Source organism: Bemisia tabaci, chromosome 3 (genome assembly GCF_918797505.1).
Source record: "Bemisia tabaci chromosome 3, PGI_BMITA_v3".
NCBI lineage: Eukaryota > Metazoa > Arthropoda > Insecta > Hemiptera > Aleyrodidae > Bemisia > Bemisia tabaci.
In genome coordinates, this window is record NC_092795.1 from 45,660,262 (window position 1) to 45,677,372 (window position 17,111).

The 17,111-nt window shown below is 37.0% G+C and overlaps 1 protein-coding gene across 3 annotated transcripts in view; it reads left to right on the forward strand.

Annotated features, from left to right (window-relative positions):
* LOC109030681 (long-chain-fatty-acid--CoA ligase 1) overlaps positions 1-17,111 on the forward strand; it is a 52,064-nt gene that overhangs the window by 25,160 nt on the left and 9,793 nt on the right. For all 3 annotated transcript variants that reach the window (XM_019041768.2, XM_072298461.1, XM_072298460.1), the window contains 4 exons: positions 218-486; positions 2,300-2,500; positions 12,049-12,249; positions 16,100-16,317. In XM_019041768.2, coding sequence (XP_018897313.2) covers positions 218-486; positions 2,300-2,500; positions 12,049-12,249; positions 16,100-16,317 — 889 coding nt within the window. The remainder of the gene's footprint in view (positions 1-217; positions 487-2,299; positions 2,501-12,048; positions 12,250-16,099; positions 16,318-17,111) is intronic.

A 17,111-nucleotide genomic window follows, 5' to 3' on the forward strand; every position in this document is an offset into this window, starting at 1 on the left:
GGCGTGTTTTGCGATATATCGATTGTTATGAATTTTGAACCTATGGAAAAGGATCGACAAACAGGGTTCTCGCAGCGAACACCTTAATAACCGATTCTTAACCATAGGTTTAAATGGCATAACAATCGATGTATAGCAATTCACGCCACGCCACTGATCAAATTTAACCGTTTTATTCTTGCCATCGATCTAATTACATTCGATGCGTATGTTTCAGATAATGGTAGATGTTTAGGATGGAGAGACCCCAACAGGGGGCACTTTCAGTGGATTCACTACAACGAGGCCCTACTAAAAGCCCGAAATTTCGGCTCGGGGCTTGTAGCACTAGGCTTACAGCCAAATTCTCAAACATTCTTAGGTTTATATTGCACCAACTGCCCTGAGTGGATCTTAACCGAGCAAGGTGCCTATAGTTACTCAATGGTCATCGTGCCTCTCTACGACACGTTGGGACCAGATGCCTGTGCATACATCATTAATCAGGTTGGTACGCTTTAAAAGTATCGCTATGCGTCCAAAGGATTCATCGGTGAGGAGTATCTCTAATGGTAATTTTATCACTGCATAACGGCAATGAGTTGGCGTGCATTTCGATTTGTATGTCGCAGGTAATTAGCAATCGCCGGCACTTTACATGCCAGCGGTGAATAAATATCGAAAATCATGAAAATCTAAAATTAAAGAACAAGATTAGAGTGCTGATTATGTTGACTATGATGTGAACATACAATTTTCCATCTTTAAAATCATGACAGGAATATGCACACTCAGAAAATCGTGCGTAGTGAACTCCGTGACATTAGTTGGGTTGCGATCGGACAGGCAACTAGACTAACATCGTGACAAAGCGTAGAATATCACAAAAAATGAAGGCGTTTCAAGCCGAGCTCATACTTTTGAAGATCACAACCCTTAAAACTTTCATTATGCTGATGCGCATTATTGCGATTCATTGAGACAACGTGTGAACCGCTTGCAAATTGCCGGCGATTGCTAATTGCCTGCGATATATAGATTGATCTGCCACTTAAACCTATGGAAAAGGTTCTATAAACAGGATGTTCGCAACAAACACCTTGATTCTTAATCATAGTTCCAAATGGGGAAATATCGATAATCGAGCATTCACAGCTCGCTGCTGTCTAACTAGAGAATCAAAGATGACTCCTGGCTAAAAAAGACCGATCTGGTGTCAATATACCGTCAATATAGTATCAACTTGGTTAAAAATACCACTATGAAACAAGTATGTTACCGTAATAATCCCAGCGTGGTAATATTCCGATCTCAGTTAGATACCGCATTGGTAATCACTTGTTACGATGTTGGTTTTTATCATTACCATGCTTCATTCGTTACACTGGAAAAAAAACACATTGAATCTAGAGTCCAGGCTCTTAAAAACATCGACAAGAAAAAGTACTCTTGATTCAATCAGAATCTAGCTTAAATCAAGAACCAAGCCTCTCAATTTAAGCGGGTTTCGTTCTGATTCAAGCAAAAATCCGATTGAATCAAGAGTATTTTTTCTTGTCAATGTTTTCAAGAGTCTGGACTCTGGATCCAATGTGGTTTTTTTCCAGTGTAACAATGTAATTTTTAACAGGAATGTATTGGACTGCATTTTGCAATTTGGACCTATAAATTCTGGCTCATCTGAAAAAACACGTATGTGCATAGGGAAACTAATGGCACATACATCGTTTTTAAACTGGGCCGGAATTTATAGTTCCAAATTGCAAAATGTAGTCCATTTGACATCTCACATTATGGAAACCATAATCATTGAGCGATTATAATTGGACTGCATTTTGCAATTTGGAACTATAAATTCTGGCTCTTCTGGAAAAACATTTTTGTGCATAGGGAAACTAATGGTACATACGTAGCTTTTAAACTGGGCTAGAAATTATAGTTCCAAATTGCAAAAGGTAGTCCAATTAATGTAAGCTCGGGTTGTCAAGCGACTTGGTTTTGACTATGTCTTCCACTTCTTCAAAACCAGATTTTACTTACAGCTACTGCTAGAATCCTTCTGGAGATTTTACTGAATCCAGTGCGTTAAAGTTTCCCTCTTTTAACATAAAATCTCAGAATTGTTCATCCATACAAAAAACGTATACTGCCTTCGGCAATGTTGAATTATTGCAATGGGTTCCTTGATATAACATTGATTTTATACAATTATTCAGGATAGTTTCTGGTTTTTTGCCCTTATACAATTTTCGCTATTTCGTTGTTCATTATGTTGCCATATTTTATGGTTGTGTGTAATTGTTTTTGGTGTATTTGACAGGCAGACATGAGTGTAGTAGTAGTGGAAGACGATTCCAAGTGTAACCAACTATTAGATAGGGCGCCGCGGTGTTTAAGGAGACTGATAGTGATCAAAGACACGAGACCGGCCACAAACCAGCGAGCCAAGAATCGAGGAATCGAAGTCCTCAGGTTCGAGGATGTCGAGAGACTAGGAGCTTCCAAATCCTATGCAGAAGTGGTAAGTGTCCAATCGACTATAGACAATACGAGCTCAACACGTTTCATTCCAGAACATAAGATATCCGTCCAGGGGCAGATCCAGCAATTTGACAACACAGGATTTCCTCCATTTAAACCTACGTTAAATAATCGATTATTGTCGGAGCACCTGGTCCCTCCAAGAATCGATACATTTATACAGGTTTAAATGGAGTAAAAACAATGTTGTCAATTTGCTGGATTCGCAAATGTATCCGTCGATTGATCGCGTCAGACTCGAAGCATTAAGGGATAATTATGTACTACGATGAGGTCGCTTCGAGTTGATTTGCCTTCATTTACAAGGTAGGCAAAACAAGCATCAACGAGTACTTAGCAATAACTTGATTTTGGTATTCTGACATCACTTCCCGACGTATTCTTCACACTGGGTCTTTTTAGAAGTCATAAAATCGATATTGTTAAATTTGAACGAGAAAAACTCCCGTCATCCAATCTTGATATCGTATCAACTTCAAAACAACGGTCCCAAACAACAATTATCATACATTTTGCAAGGTATGCCCGTCTCTCGAACATGAATAAAATAGGAGTGGGCTTTATAAATTAATTTTAATGGTCCTTAGAGCCCATCTCACGTCCCAAAGAATGAAATCTTGGTAAACACCTTAGACCGAAACCATCACCAGTTTTGATTTTTTTTTTTTTTTTTTTTTTTTTTTTTTTAATAATATGTCTCTTCCCGTAAACATTAGCAAAGTCTATTAAAAGAATCAGAATTCTAATCATCGTGTACCATAATCTCCTTAATGTTCGTCGAACATCCGAAGGGTCGAAGAAACATGCGGAAGAACATGCGAGAATCCCTCGCCGGGAGTCGTGACAATGGGAAGCAAGGTACAGACGAAGAGAAGTCTCGAGATCCCACTACGACATGTTTTCACTTAAGTACAAGGCCACTCATCTTCCGCACCGAAGATAGTCTTTGATCGGTTATTTATCGCTTCTCTTCGTGCAGTTAGAGATTTATGGACCAGTGGCGTGGCGTGCTTTGCGATGTATCGATTGTTATGCCATTTGAACCTATGATAAATAATCAATTATTAAGGCGTTCACTGCGAACACCCTGTTCATCGATCCTTTACCATAAGTTTAAATGACATAACAATCGATATATCGCAAAGCACGCCACGCCACTGTCATGGAGTCCGCCTTGTCCGGCCAGTGACGATTCCACCAGGTTGGCAACACTTTTAATACTCCATTTAAATCCATTGAATATATCGATCCTCAATAAGGCAAACTGCCTCACCTAGAATCGATTGTTCAACATAGATTTAAATTGAAATGAAAAGGATGAATGGAAACTGTGTCCGGCAACGGTGAATGGACGACATATCTGCTCCCAGAGCGCGCCGCACACGGGAGCGAGTCAAGAGGAGAAGTCGAACAAGATCTGGAAACGTTGGAAGGTTATATTTTCGAAAATATCAACAACAAAAAAGTTTAAGAGTGGTTTCATTGATTTTTTCGTGAGATTTCCTTTCGCCAGCACCCTTTGAAATTGAATTTTTGACGGAAGGGACATGAATATTTGAAATTTTAGTAACGAATTTCATGTGCGACCTCTTCTACTAGTTCGTTCGGCTGTGCGCCGGGGTGGCGCGCGGCGTGTCGGCGTGCGAACCGAATAAAGGGCGGATGTAAAACCGTAAACCAATTAAAGGATCATATTTTTAGATGAATAAAATCGTGCGCCCTCTGCCGCACAGTTGAAATAAGTCGCATTTTAGCGGGAAAACTTTCAACCAGTTCATATTTCCCCTGTCGAAAGAACGTAACTCCATGCCAACAATTCCAAATTCCCACTCAGAATATTTATTTTTACTCGGAGTCTATGAGACATTTTTTACTGAATACTTTACCGATTTTTTGATGGATTGGTTTGGAAATCAGCGAAATTTTCGGCAGCCATTGCTCTGTCATTTTTGTGTAAAAAAATTACTTTTCAAGTAGATTTTCCAACCTTGGAATCGAGTTAAGTGCCCTAGTCTGGAAAACGGCCGCTTACCCGCGCTTAAAATCCGCGCCTGCCTACATAATCAAAGTTGCCAAAAATATAGTTTCAAACAGGTCCCTGACACCCTGACACTTTCGAATCTGAGAAAATTCCTGAAAGCTTACTTCCCTCCCTACTTTTGGAAAAAAATTAGGAGGAATGGGTGCCATTGACACATGTTTACACTAGTCCTGGGCTGTGGTATAAGCATTGGCGGATCCGACAAATTGACAACACCGGATTTTCTCCATTTAAACCTATGGAAATGTATCGATTCTTGGAGGGAACAGCCCAGATAAGACAGGAATATTTAGCCAATATTTAAACAATATTGTTTTGGTATTTATGCAAACATTGGGCAATATTGGTTAAATATTGAGTCAATGTTAAAAATCGTACACCATCTTTCCTTTTGGCATAAATACTGTGCCAATACTTTGGCTGAGAATACTGTGCCAGTACTTCAAAGGGAAAGTATTTGGATATCAATATTGAGACAATACTATACCAATATTGAATCGATTTAGGGGTTCGCAGCTAGGGGATGGTGGAAAAGGGTTAATTGTGGAAATATTTTAGAAACCATGAAAAGTAAAAATAATGAAACCACTGGGATGTTATTGAATCGATTTTGCAGATTAGAAATTTTTCATCCACCTTGGGGATTGAACCCGGGACCTACCTAACACTAACCGACGACCCTACCGATTGAGCTTCACTAGACGATGTATTATAATGACTTAAAACGGTATTTAACGTCGAGTTGGACGGGCAACTAGGATATTTTCCATCTGCTGGATTTGTCCGTGTATTTATTTTACTTTTTACTTTACTATATTTTTAAATTTATTTTATCGTTTTACTTTGTTTTATTTCCTTGCTGACTCTATTTTTTTCTTCACTCTATTTTTTTTTTTTTTTCAAGCACTTCATTTTTTTTCTTTAATTATTTACTTCTTATTCCTTTACTTTGTTTTGTTTTACTGTAATTTATTTTAATACTTCATCATAATTTTTTGACTTCAGTTAATTCTTTAAATTCATTCTATTCTTTAACCTCATTAGTTTTTTCCCTTATACTTTATTTTTTTCTTCATCTCAGTTTTTTTACTTCATCTCCTTGCTCCTCTAATGTTTTACTTCAGTTTAGTCTTTGACTTCATTTTATCATTAATTTGATTTACTTAATTTTATTTCTCTTCTTTTGTCTCTGTTATTCTATTATTTCCACCATTCTATTATTTTATTTATTTTTTTCTCTTAAATTTTTCATCGACATTCTGAGATGCATTTTGCATTTGATTGCAGTTTGATGTCTTCTCATAAAGACTATGCAGGTGCGATTGCCATAATCTCACAGCTGTACAGCTACTAAGTGCAAGTTCTACAGGAGACCAATAAGCACACGAGATCAAGAATTTCTTCTTCAGTTGAATTTAAATGTTTCATTTGAAATTTGAAAAATAAAAATAAACAACCAGATGTGAATGAATGATAACATTTTCATTCAATGATAATATTCACAACAGTACATGAACTACAAACGAAACAAAAAAGAAATAAACTGAGATCACGCGCAAATACATTGAAAATGACCTCAAGGAGGTGGAAATTCAACAATTTCTTGGGAGGCAAAAAAATATATATTATATTATATTATATTAAATTTGACAACAACTGCAATAACCTTTATGAATAATAAGGTTGAAAATAATGGATAATTGTTCAGAAAGAACACATTTGAGCTACGTCTTAAATCTAAGCCTTATTATGTTTAATACTTTTCGTTATGGGCAGGCATTTAGTATGATGACTTATACCGATTAGGATATCGAAAATACTTTAAAAATATTTTGAATAGCAGTATTATTGTTTAAAATATTTTCAAAATATTTTGAAAATACTTACCAATGCATTACTGTCTTTTAAAATGTTTTTAAAATATATAATAAATATTTTGAATATAAATATTATATGTACTGATATTTTAAAAATACTCTCACGATATAAATTTTTACAGTATTGAAATACAAATATTTTGAAATATTTTTATGATGTTTTGGGTAAACATATTATTTTTAAAAATACTAAATGATGATTCTCTAAATATTTTCTAAAAAAATAATTTTGATTATAATATTATCAAAATATTGTCAGTATTGTGTAAATATTGCGACAGTACTGACAATATTTGCCCAATATTGTAAAAATATTATGTCTTATCTGGGAGGTGCTCCGACAAGAATCGGTTATTTAGGTTTATATGGAGGAAATCCGGTGTTGCCAAATGGATAATTTGCAGGTGTCTGAAATTTTGTGAATTTCATCTTTAAAATGATACCTATTGCTAGGAAAACTGAGCACGAGGATATCCTTGATTTCTAAGTTGAACAATTATTGGAGAAAATTTGATAGAATAACCTAATCTGCTGAAATACACGTGTTTAAATGGAAAATGCCGCTAGATGACTTCACAAGGCGGCACATTTTCTCACTTTTAAATATATTTTTTTCCAATTCCCCACGTCAGAAAAAATTAATGAAAAATACTGCGATTTCAGCTCGTTAGGCACTCTCTGATGAAGCAATACAATTTTTCCGTGCAAAGTCTCCATTGCTGGATCCACCTCTGGGTATAAGCTATAGTGAAAAAAATTCACGGCCTTTTGTGGTTCTCTTGAAGTTTGAAAAGGGACCTTATGCTCTTCAGATCACATCTGCCTCAACCACGGACTCAGAGATGATCATTGGCTGAATTCGTGTACGAATTTAACCAGTGTGCGCTGGAGAGATGTCGCGTGCCAAAAGTTGGAAATTTTGTGTGTCACCGCGAATTACGGTCCGACGCGTCTCGTGTTTGTTGCCCTTCGACCTGTCTGCGCCATTGTCTAATAGAGCAGAATTTGTTCGAGGCTTTGCACCAAAATTTAAAAAACTTCGATGCATCAAAACAATAACAACCGGTAAATCGGAGCGAGAACACCCGTAGGTATACTTTTGCCGACCCCTTTAGCCCACACATGAAAAAAATGGATTGATAATTTATCAATTAAATCGATACAAGTACGTCCGATATAATGCAAATGTACATTTTACAATCGCGGAAAGCTAATTTAACCACGGGGGTGGTTACAGCATTTTATTATTGTAAAATCTACGTTGAAACTGTCGGACACTTTTTTTAACGATGTTAAATTAGCAATATCATGTTTTCCCGTGTACCACATGATCATGATCAGAGTGAAGCTCTCTTAGTGGCACTATATTTATTAAATTTCTCAGCCAGTTCTCACGAAATTCCTAGGAAATTTCAAGATGTGATCCATGGGTATGTGTCCGTAACATATCGACCACCTTCAAATATTGTCGGCCCAAAGATCTTTCAGCGGCGAACAGTCACCAATGCCATCGATGAGCCTTTTTGATGGCTCTACTTTCATTGTGAGATACGGGCATGAGACCGAAATGCAGCTTTTTATTCCCGCCACCAAAATTGTGGCGTCGGGTTTGAATTTTAAAGACTTGGCGGTCTTCACGGAAAAAAAAATACTATCCCTGATTTAAAAATTTTGTAGTTAAATTAAGTGTCCGACATGTCGTAATGTAGCTTTTGCAATAAAAAAATACTGATTTAACCACCCCCTTAGTTGAATTAGCTTTCCACTGTCGTAAAATATGTTCACTTGAAAAAATAAGTTGGACATATTTGCGGTTATAGGACATTTCGTCAACGATTTTTTGTCCGCGCACCTGTTTTTTCCGGTGATTTACGTCCACGCGTTTTTTCGGCACGGAGGTTTTGGTCCACGTGCCAGTTGAGACCCAAAGATATTTGGTCCACATGTAAATACAAACGACAATTGCTCACGACGTTTTTGGATGAAAATGTAAAATGTCTTGGAAGAATGAGGGTTTGCTTGTTTTTTTGTTTTTTTGTTTTTTTTTTTGGTTGTTTGATCCAACGGAGAATAATATATAATTGCGATTTTTGGTAAAAATGAAGGAGCATCAATTCCATTAGACAAAATTCACCAAAACTGTCTACACCTCTTTGGTGCAACAGGACTTAATTATCTTTCAAGAAATTCCCACCTTGTTATACCTGAACCGGACGAACCTCTTGATTTGCCTCAGCTAAAGGCTCTTAGATTTTTCCTATGTACAATAAGTATCTTGATTTATTTTGCGAGGAAACATCTGTACTTTTGAAGGATTCCTGTCATTCTTAATACGTTCAATTTCGTATAATACTGTGCAACACCTCTGTTGTGAAATAGTTGCTTCAGGCGCCGCCGCACGGCGGGCGGACGGTCAGCGCGGAACGCGCATTGGCGCCTACAAACCTAAGTGGATACTTCAAGCATTGTGCAATGCGTGAAGTATCCACTTAGGTTTGTAGGCGCCAGTGAGCCTCTCACGCTGGCAGCACGCCGCTCCCCTCTGTTAGGCTCTAATATATATTTATACTCGCATAGTCAGCGTTTTTTAACTGATGATTTTGAAATATTTGCACACTCTGCATTGATTATTCTCATTTAAATTGATGGGGGAAAAATATGTATCAATTTATCAAAGGAGAGTAATAATATAATGTGTTTTTTTAAATATTGGTGGTTCCGTGTCAAATTTAATGATTTCCAAGGCTCTTTAATATTTTTTTTTTTATTTTACATTTTGTGCTTTTACTGTGCTGCAGCGAGATGTACGCGCAACCAAACGCTCAAAATTTGACGTATTTGACTCTAAAAGGTCAATGTACAAATGGGTTAAAAGTAAACATTGCGTGCTTCTTGGTTTTTTTTCCTCTATTATTCATTTTTGCAGTTTCTTTCGGCACAACTGCAGCTCGTTGAGATTAATATCGATGCCATCGCTTGGAAAAGGTTTTATAAATAATTGTCACGTTTTAAAAATATGAATGTTTTCAAAATGAAGTAATAATTTTGTAAAAAAAAAAAATTAAAATAATAAAAAAAAATACTTATACATATGTAAGGTATATTGTACATCGAATATTTTAAGGATGGAAATAAAACCATATATTCACCAATGACCATTTAAAAAGATGAATCAAAAGGAGAAAGTAACATTTCATGTAGAAAATTAGCAACCATAACAACACCTCCTTCTCTCTCAATTTCTTATTGTCAATAAAATTTTACATGCCGACTAAAATACAATGATTGGACCAAGTTACTGTTGCTAATTGTACGTGTGGGCGTAAACTACTGGACAAAACAGGTGCGCGGACAAAAAATTGTTGACAAAATGTCCTGAAACCCATATTTTTTAACAATTTAATTGTTAAATCAGCAATGCATTTTTTCCAGGTTAGTCGAAAACAAACGTGGTTTTCTTCCGTTGATAAAATTAATATCTTTGTTAAGAGCGAATATTTATATGCTCTTAGTGAAGTAGCTGGTTGTTCGTTTTTATCAATAGTAAACGGTAATTTTTGTTTTCGGCCAAGACGACAAAGTTGTCAAAATTCAAATCTTGCGCCAGGGCTCTGGTGCGGGAGCAAAAAGCGGGGTTTTGCCCAGTGGCGTGGCGTGCTTTGCGATATATCGATTGATCTTCCATTTAAACCTATGAAAAAGGATCGATCAACAGGTTGTTCGCAGCGGACACCTTAATAATCGATTCTTTACCACGGATTCGAATGGGGAAATATCGATAATCGATCATTCACGCCGCGCCTCTGGTTTTGCCATAGGGATCGGCAAGAACACCCACTTTGGGGGAGACCAACCTTAGGTGATTCGTCTCGGGCTCTAAACTGGTCAAACAGTGGTGTGGCGTGAATTGCGATGTATCGATTGTTCTGCCATTTAAACCTATGGAAAAGAATCGATGAACAGGGCGTTTGCAGGGAACACCTTAATAATCGATTCTTTACCATAGGTTTAAGTGGCAGAACAATCGATACATCGCAATTCACGCCACACCACTGTGATCAAACCGGTTAGGTACGTAGCATCTATATGTGTGATACATCTATAACACAGAAATTATGTTCCGTACCCTAAAATTGCTGCATTTTGAGGAGTTTAAAAATGCAGACCATATTTTAAAACTCCTAGGCATATAACATCCGAGAATAAAACGAAACGGGTTAGATGAATAAGAACATGAAATGAGTAACGTCTTGACTATTCACCCCAGGGAATTTAATATTTACTGGTCTAATCTTTTAAGCCTGTCAAGCTTATAATGTAACAATTACATGCTAGACCTGCCGCACAAATGCAAACTTGGCAGAGCCCAGCGCGTAAATTAATTTATGTTCCATCAAAATTGTCGAATTGACACTTTCGAGATTACTGCCAGAGTCGAGCACAGTAGTGAACTCATTCAAAAATGAGTGCGATATATTTAAACGAAAAGAAACTATCTGTATATTACGATATGCACCCTGTTTTTCATGCATTCTCATTGGTTTTAGGGCCGCCCATATCCAAATAAAGGTGGTGTATTTTGATTTAAATATGTTCAGTTGTGAATGTATTTTACCTCATTCATGATAAAAAGGTAGAGCGGAGTTATCTTCGAAAAAGAAAACGTACCACTCACTTTCATCCACTTATCTCTTTTTGGCGTGAAAATAACTTATGTTACACATAAAAATTCGCTTATGATCCATTTTACCGACCTTCCCAGTGTGGCGAACATTGGGATACTTTGTAAGGCATGATATTAGCAAGGAGGTGTCAACGAGTTGAAAGCGAATTTTTGCGTCCATTCGATCCGATCGCTTCGGATCCGATGAATTGCTAACATCGGTGCCATAGGTAGGGCAGCAGATCCATCCACCAGTTTAGACCAATCACAGATCTTCACGTCAGATTCACCGTTCAAAGTTCATTTCACCAGGAAAATCCTCGAGATTCTTAACTGATTTTTTCACTGATTTTTCCTCCGACCTAATCAAAAATCGGAAAATTTTCGGACTGAATGCACATGTAAATTCTTATAAAAAATTTAATTATTTGAGTAAATTTGTCAACCTTGGAATGGAGTTACGTTCCGGCAGATACGGGCCCTCCGAAAACGACGATACGTGAATTATTAAATGGACGTACTTCTGTCAAAAAGATTTATGTGCAAGTGATAAATATAGGGTGTGCTCGTCAGTTCTCCGGCCGTAAGAGAAAATGAGAATAATAAAGTGCCAGTGACGTCAACGGAAATGGATGCGGCTCCTCAAAGAGCGTTTTAACTCATGAGCCCTGTCCACGACGCTCGCGTGCCATGCCCGCGGCTCATATATCCCGCATTCAGTTGGTACATATATGCAGTTCTATTTGCTGAATTTAAAATCCCGCTTTTTCAATTCTTCAAAAGGAATCACGCCCACTGACCACATTGTTTTTTATGCAGCTTTCTAGAGCACACTCCATATTTCTCACCTGCACATATAGTTCTGTTTGATAGAAATACGTCCAAATATGTCACTCAAATCATTCCGATAAATTCAGTTTTTATGATGTTGTTTCGTTTGCTTGCAGCCGCCAAAGCCAAACGACCTATGTACGGTTTGTTACACATCAGGTACAACGGGCAATCCGAAAGGAGTGATGCTAAGCCACGGTAATATTGTTGCCGCCATCAGTGCCGTGCTGCTCCAGCTAGGTGAACACAGGCCACGATACAATGACGTCATGATCTCTTTCTTACCTTTGGCTCACATGCTCGAGAGGACTTGTGAGGTATGAAATATCATAAAAAGCCACTCATTCAATAATGTTTTAAGCACATTGCAATTCGCTGTCCTGCGGGCCGATTATTGAAATTGATCGACAAAGCAATGGACAAAAAAGACATGAGAGATATGGAGGTATCCTATTGGTGGATGCGTATGGTTGCAATGGAAAAACAAGTTGGTTTTTGCAATCGCTAGCGATAGCAATATTCGTCATGGGAACTTTAGCTTCTGGGATATGAAAATTTTAAGGTACAGTTCGTTTGCAGTATCTTCAGAATTGAAGGGGCTATGTAATTTTGTGTCAACATCTCTTTTTTAACATTTTTAATTTTTTTTCTTTGCATACAAGAAAGCTGTTATTTACCAATTATTCATTTTCGTTGGATTATACATGGTTTTCGGAAGTTAACGCATTTAACTTTCAGTTTCGCTTTTTCGGCGTAAAGTATGATATTTTTACTCTACACATATGCCCGAATACGCATCTTAAGTGACCTATGTGCCTCCTAAGTTGCCGTTTTTTCATTCAAATAGATGTAACTAAAATGTTCGATGTGCACTATACTACTTTCATGTCATTGCTTTATTTATTTTTGAAAAAAGAAAATACCATCATTAATTTGGGCAAACAGAGAAAATATACATCAATATTTGGGTCAACATCTCCCTGATTATATAACGGATGAATATATTAGTATTTCTGTATCAAAAAACTTAGCTTTTGTCTTCAGAGATACACTGATTCTAGTCCAAGTCAATTTGTTTTATTGAAAAGACAAAAAAACAAAAAATAAAAAAAAAAAAAAAAAAAAAAAACAACTGAAATGTTAGACATACTATTTTCATGTCTTTCTATTTGTATCAATAGGTACATCTTGCTTAACTTACGAACGTTGAATGCAAATAAACTTTATTGAAAAAAAAGAAAATAACGTCATTATTTTGGGGAAACATGTGGCTGATTATATGAAGGAGGTATATTCCAGTATTTTTGTTTAACATATTAACTCACGAGAAAATGTTCGTACATTTATCATCTAGTATTAATTATTTTTTGATGATTGGTCTAAAACATTCAATACAACCATTAAAAATTAACTTCCATCGCCGGGTATCGAACTCCGATCACCTATTGCCCGCACCTTAACAAAAAAATGGGGCGCCTCAGTCAACTAGGCTACCACAGATCCACGGCTAACCGAAAAAAATAGCATTTAAAAGACTCGGACGATGGGCGGGACTTATCACAAAAGTTGTCCTTGAGCGATTCGCGTCTTCGATATGAGAGAAACGAGCTAAGCGCCTTTCTCTGTGAGACATTGTTTACCTATGCTATCATGTGTCTCAAGGTTCATCTGAGCATGCATTTACTATCGCGGCAGTAAGCTGAGGCAATATTTCTGTATTCATGGATTAAATCAATCAATCGAGTTCTGATTTTGGCTCATATATCCGTAACGAGTCCTCCAGAACAATTTTCCACCTTGTACGATGGTTATTATGTCTTTATTTCTATTTGTAAAATTTGAGGTGGGATAATGGCGGCTTCTCAAGAGCAACGAGGTAGGCGATCTTTTGCACCAACGAACAGAAAACTGATGGCGAAAAGTAACCAATCGGAACCTCCCAAAAAAAAGAATTTGCCTAAAAACGGAACTTCGTGGTTCTGCGCAGATTTACCAGTCAGACACGACATCTTAAGGTGGAAAAAAACTCGCTGAAAGCGAATTTTAGCAATCAACACAACTTGACGTAGAGACATGATTGGCTAAAAAATACAACGGTTTTTGATACATCGGAAAATCAACCAAAAATCGGAGACTGGGCGAAACGCTCAAGGTCGCAGAGGTATAGGGAATCCCATAGCGAAAGCAACGGAACGATTCTAATATCATGGGGAACTCCGTTCCCATGACAATAAGGTAGTTAATAGACTAACTAACGGCGACCCACGAGAGACCCTATAGTGAGTCCATCATTTTATCCCTTTGTCTATATGAACCACCCATTTTCAAGCAATAGGATCGCTCCATACTCCCTATGTCTTCTTTGTTTATTACTTTGTCTCTCAATTTCTATAATCAGCCCGCTGGATCCTCGTTGATTATACCACTGCCTTAATTTTAAGGTTTACTGGAAAAATGACTCTCCGCCTTGTGGATGGTCACAGATATTTAAATTACTTTAGGTGTCAATTTTAAACAAATGAATATTTTACTGTCAAAATGTATGTTATCATATGATGTTGTTGTTGGGCCGAAAAAATTCCCTTTCAGTGACGATTCTTTAAAAATGGCAACCCTGGTTTTCTTTCAGTAAAATAATCGATTCTTTGCGAAGCAGTTTGCCTTACCTAACATCGATATTTTCGATGGCTTTAAATCGAAGAGAAACAGTGTTGCCAACATGCAAAATTGCCACCGCTCTTTCTGCTTATCAAAATGGGTGCACCTCAGGATAGGATACGATACTGGATCGATCATTCAAATAAAACTTAGTCTTTATTGTAAATACTTCAATATTATTGATTCGAAAGATCGTGAATTTAACTTCGGTAAAGTGCATGATGACTGGCGTCAAATTTTGGAATGACATAACTATGACTGAACTACAATTGAAAGCTTCATGCATTTTTTAACTATTAGAACTTTGAAACATTTGATCGGATTTTTTTGGTGCTGAACACACTGAAAAAAAATTCTCGGCGTTTTTACCAAGGTCCGTTGGTACCTTGACCATCTCACTTTTTTACCAATTATTGGTAATTTTACCAAGACAGACGGGTAAGCTTACCTAAAAACCGGTATTTTTACTGTTTTTTCAGGTAAGAATACCTTTTTTATTGGTAATCAATTCCCGGTAACTTTGCCATTTTATCTCGGTAATTCTACCGCAGTCAATAAAAAATATTGGCGGTTTTACCAAGGTCCAGTAAAATTACCAAGAAAGTTCAAAAATTTTACCGAGATTTCTCAGTAAAATTACTAATTCCATAAATGGTAATTTTACCAAGAAAAAGCTGGGATCAAATAGAACCCTGAATTCTTGGTAATTTTACCCTTTTCTTAGTAAATACACCGAGATTTTTTATTCAGTGCGAGCCTTCTTTTTATTCTTGAAGTATGAAGTTTTACAACTCTGCTCGGTGGAGACATTGTTCTCTGTAATGTCGTGACGCGATGCGCCCCAACGCCAAAAAACAGAGGGAAAACTTAAGAAAAGAATTTGCTATCGAATTCGATACATTTCGAGCATGAGGAAGACAGTAGGTAATTCCTTGTCTGGCACTCAGACAGAGGCTATGTCCCTCGTTTTCCCAAGAAATGTATCATTTTTGGGGGAGACTGTTTTGGCAAGCGATCCCAATGCCACTGTCCTGTTGCTCGCCTGTTGCCCACTGCGATACATGTGTCGACCGCACGGTGAGATCCGCTTCCCGGGTATTTATCAAATGATTAATTTCTCAATAACACTACCTTCTTTTCTCCCGGCTCGGAAGTTTGATTTACAACATTGTTTCGAATTGATCACCAATACGGATCTAGGAGCAAAGTGGGTATAGCCGTGGACTAGTCGCACGTAGCGGGAATTCAAATCGCCATGTATTCTTATGGGGAAATCCCGTTTTTCTACGCGCAAGTTCTCTTCGTGATTGTAGAAGTGGAGAGTTTTTATGGATGAAATGTATTAACAGCGTGATGAAGTATGTGTTCTAAAACTTTCTAAAAAAAATTAACCTGCGACGTCAAAAACAAATCTCCTAGGTCTAAACAATACGTAAATTAAAATATATTTGTTTGTATTATGGAAGAAGTTTACTCGACCTTATTTTTTACGATGTTTTTCTATCACAGAACGCCATGTATATGGTGGGAGGAGCAGTTGGCTTTTACTCAGGTGACATTCGAAGCTTGACTGATGACATGAAACTCCTCCAGCCCACGGTAATCCCTGCAGTACCGCGACTTTTGAATAGACTCTACGATAAAGAGATGGCTGAAATCACCCCCTACTTCTTTAAAAGATTCCTCTTCAATATGGCAATGAGCTCTAAAGAAAACGAACTCAAAAAGTAAGTCATCCTTTTTTGTTAGGATTATAGTAGAACTATCCAAAATTCAATATCTTTCAGCCAGCTTAGTAGTAAAATCTCCAGATGTTCTAGAATATATACATAATAACCGATCTGAATCGATTATTCTAAAAAATACTCAAGCACTAGATATTATAACACGAGAAAAACAGTAAAAAAGTTTTGATCAACCCGCTTTAAATTTTAGAGTACGGAAAAATTAAAGCGATGAATTAATTAATGACAATATGATTTAATCTACGATTTAAAATAGATCAAATATTACAGTTTCTGATGTCTTTCCCGTGTTTTCATTTCTGGCGATCAAGTCTATTTCAAGTCTAAGGAAAGACCGATTCAATTATGGGCCTTGGATACTATAGCCTCGTGTCACTAACGAATGGCATTCTCCTTATGCATGGGTGCTCTGTTATTACAGTGTTACAACCAACGAGTCCCATACATGTCCGAAGAAGTGAGAAAAGTGAAAGTTCCTTCAATTTTGAACATGCAACACGCATATCCTTGGAACACGAATAGTTGCATCAAGGCTCTTTAAAGAAGTCAACTATGTCTTATCTGTGTAAAGCGGAAGCGCCTTCAATTTTTGAATACGCAACACGCATATGTTAGATTTTGAAAATAAAAGCAAAATTTTAAAAAAAATATGACTTTTTAATAAAAACTTTTGAGTTTATTCATGCGCACTTACTGTATCTTGTGTGTAACAAACCTAATGTAGAAGAGAAATCTTTGAAGCTGTAATTCAAATCATCTTAATACCACATGTATTT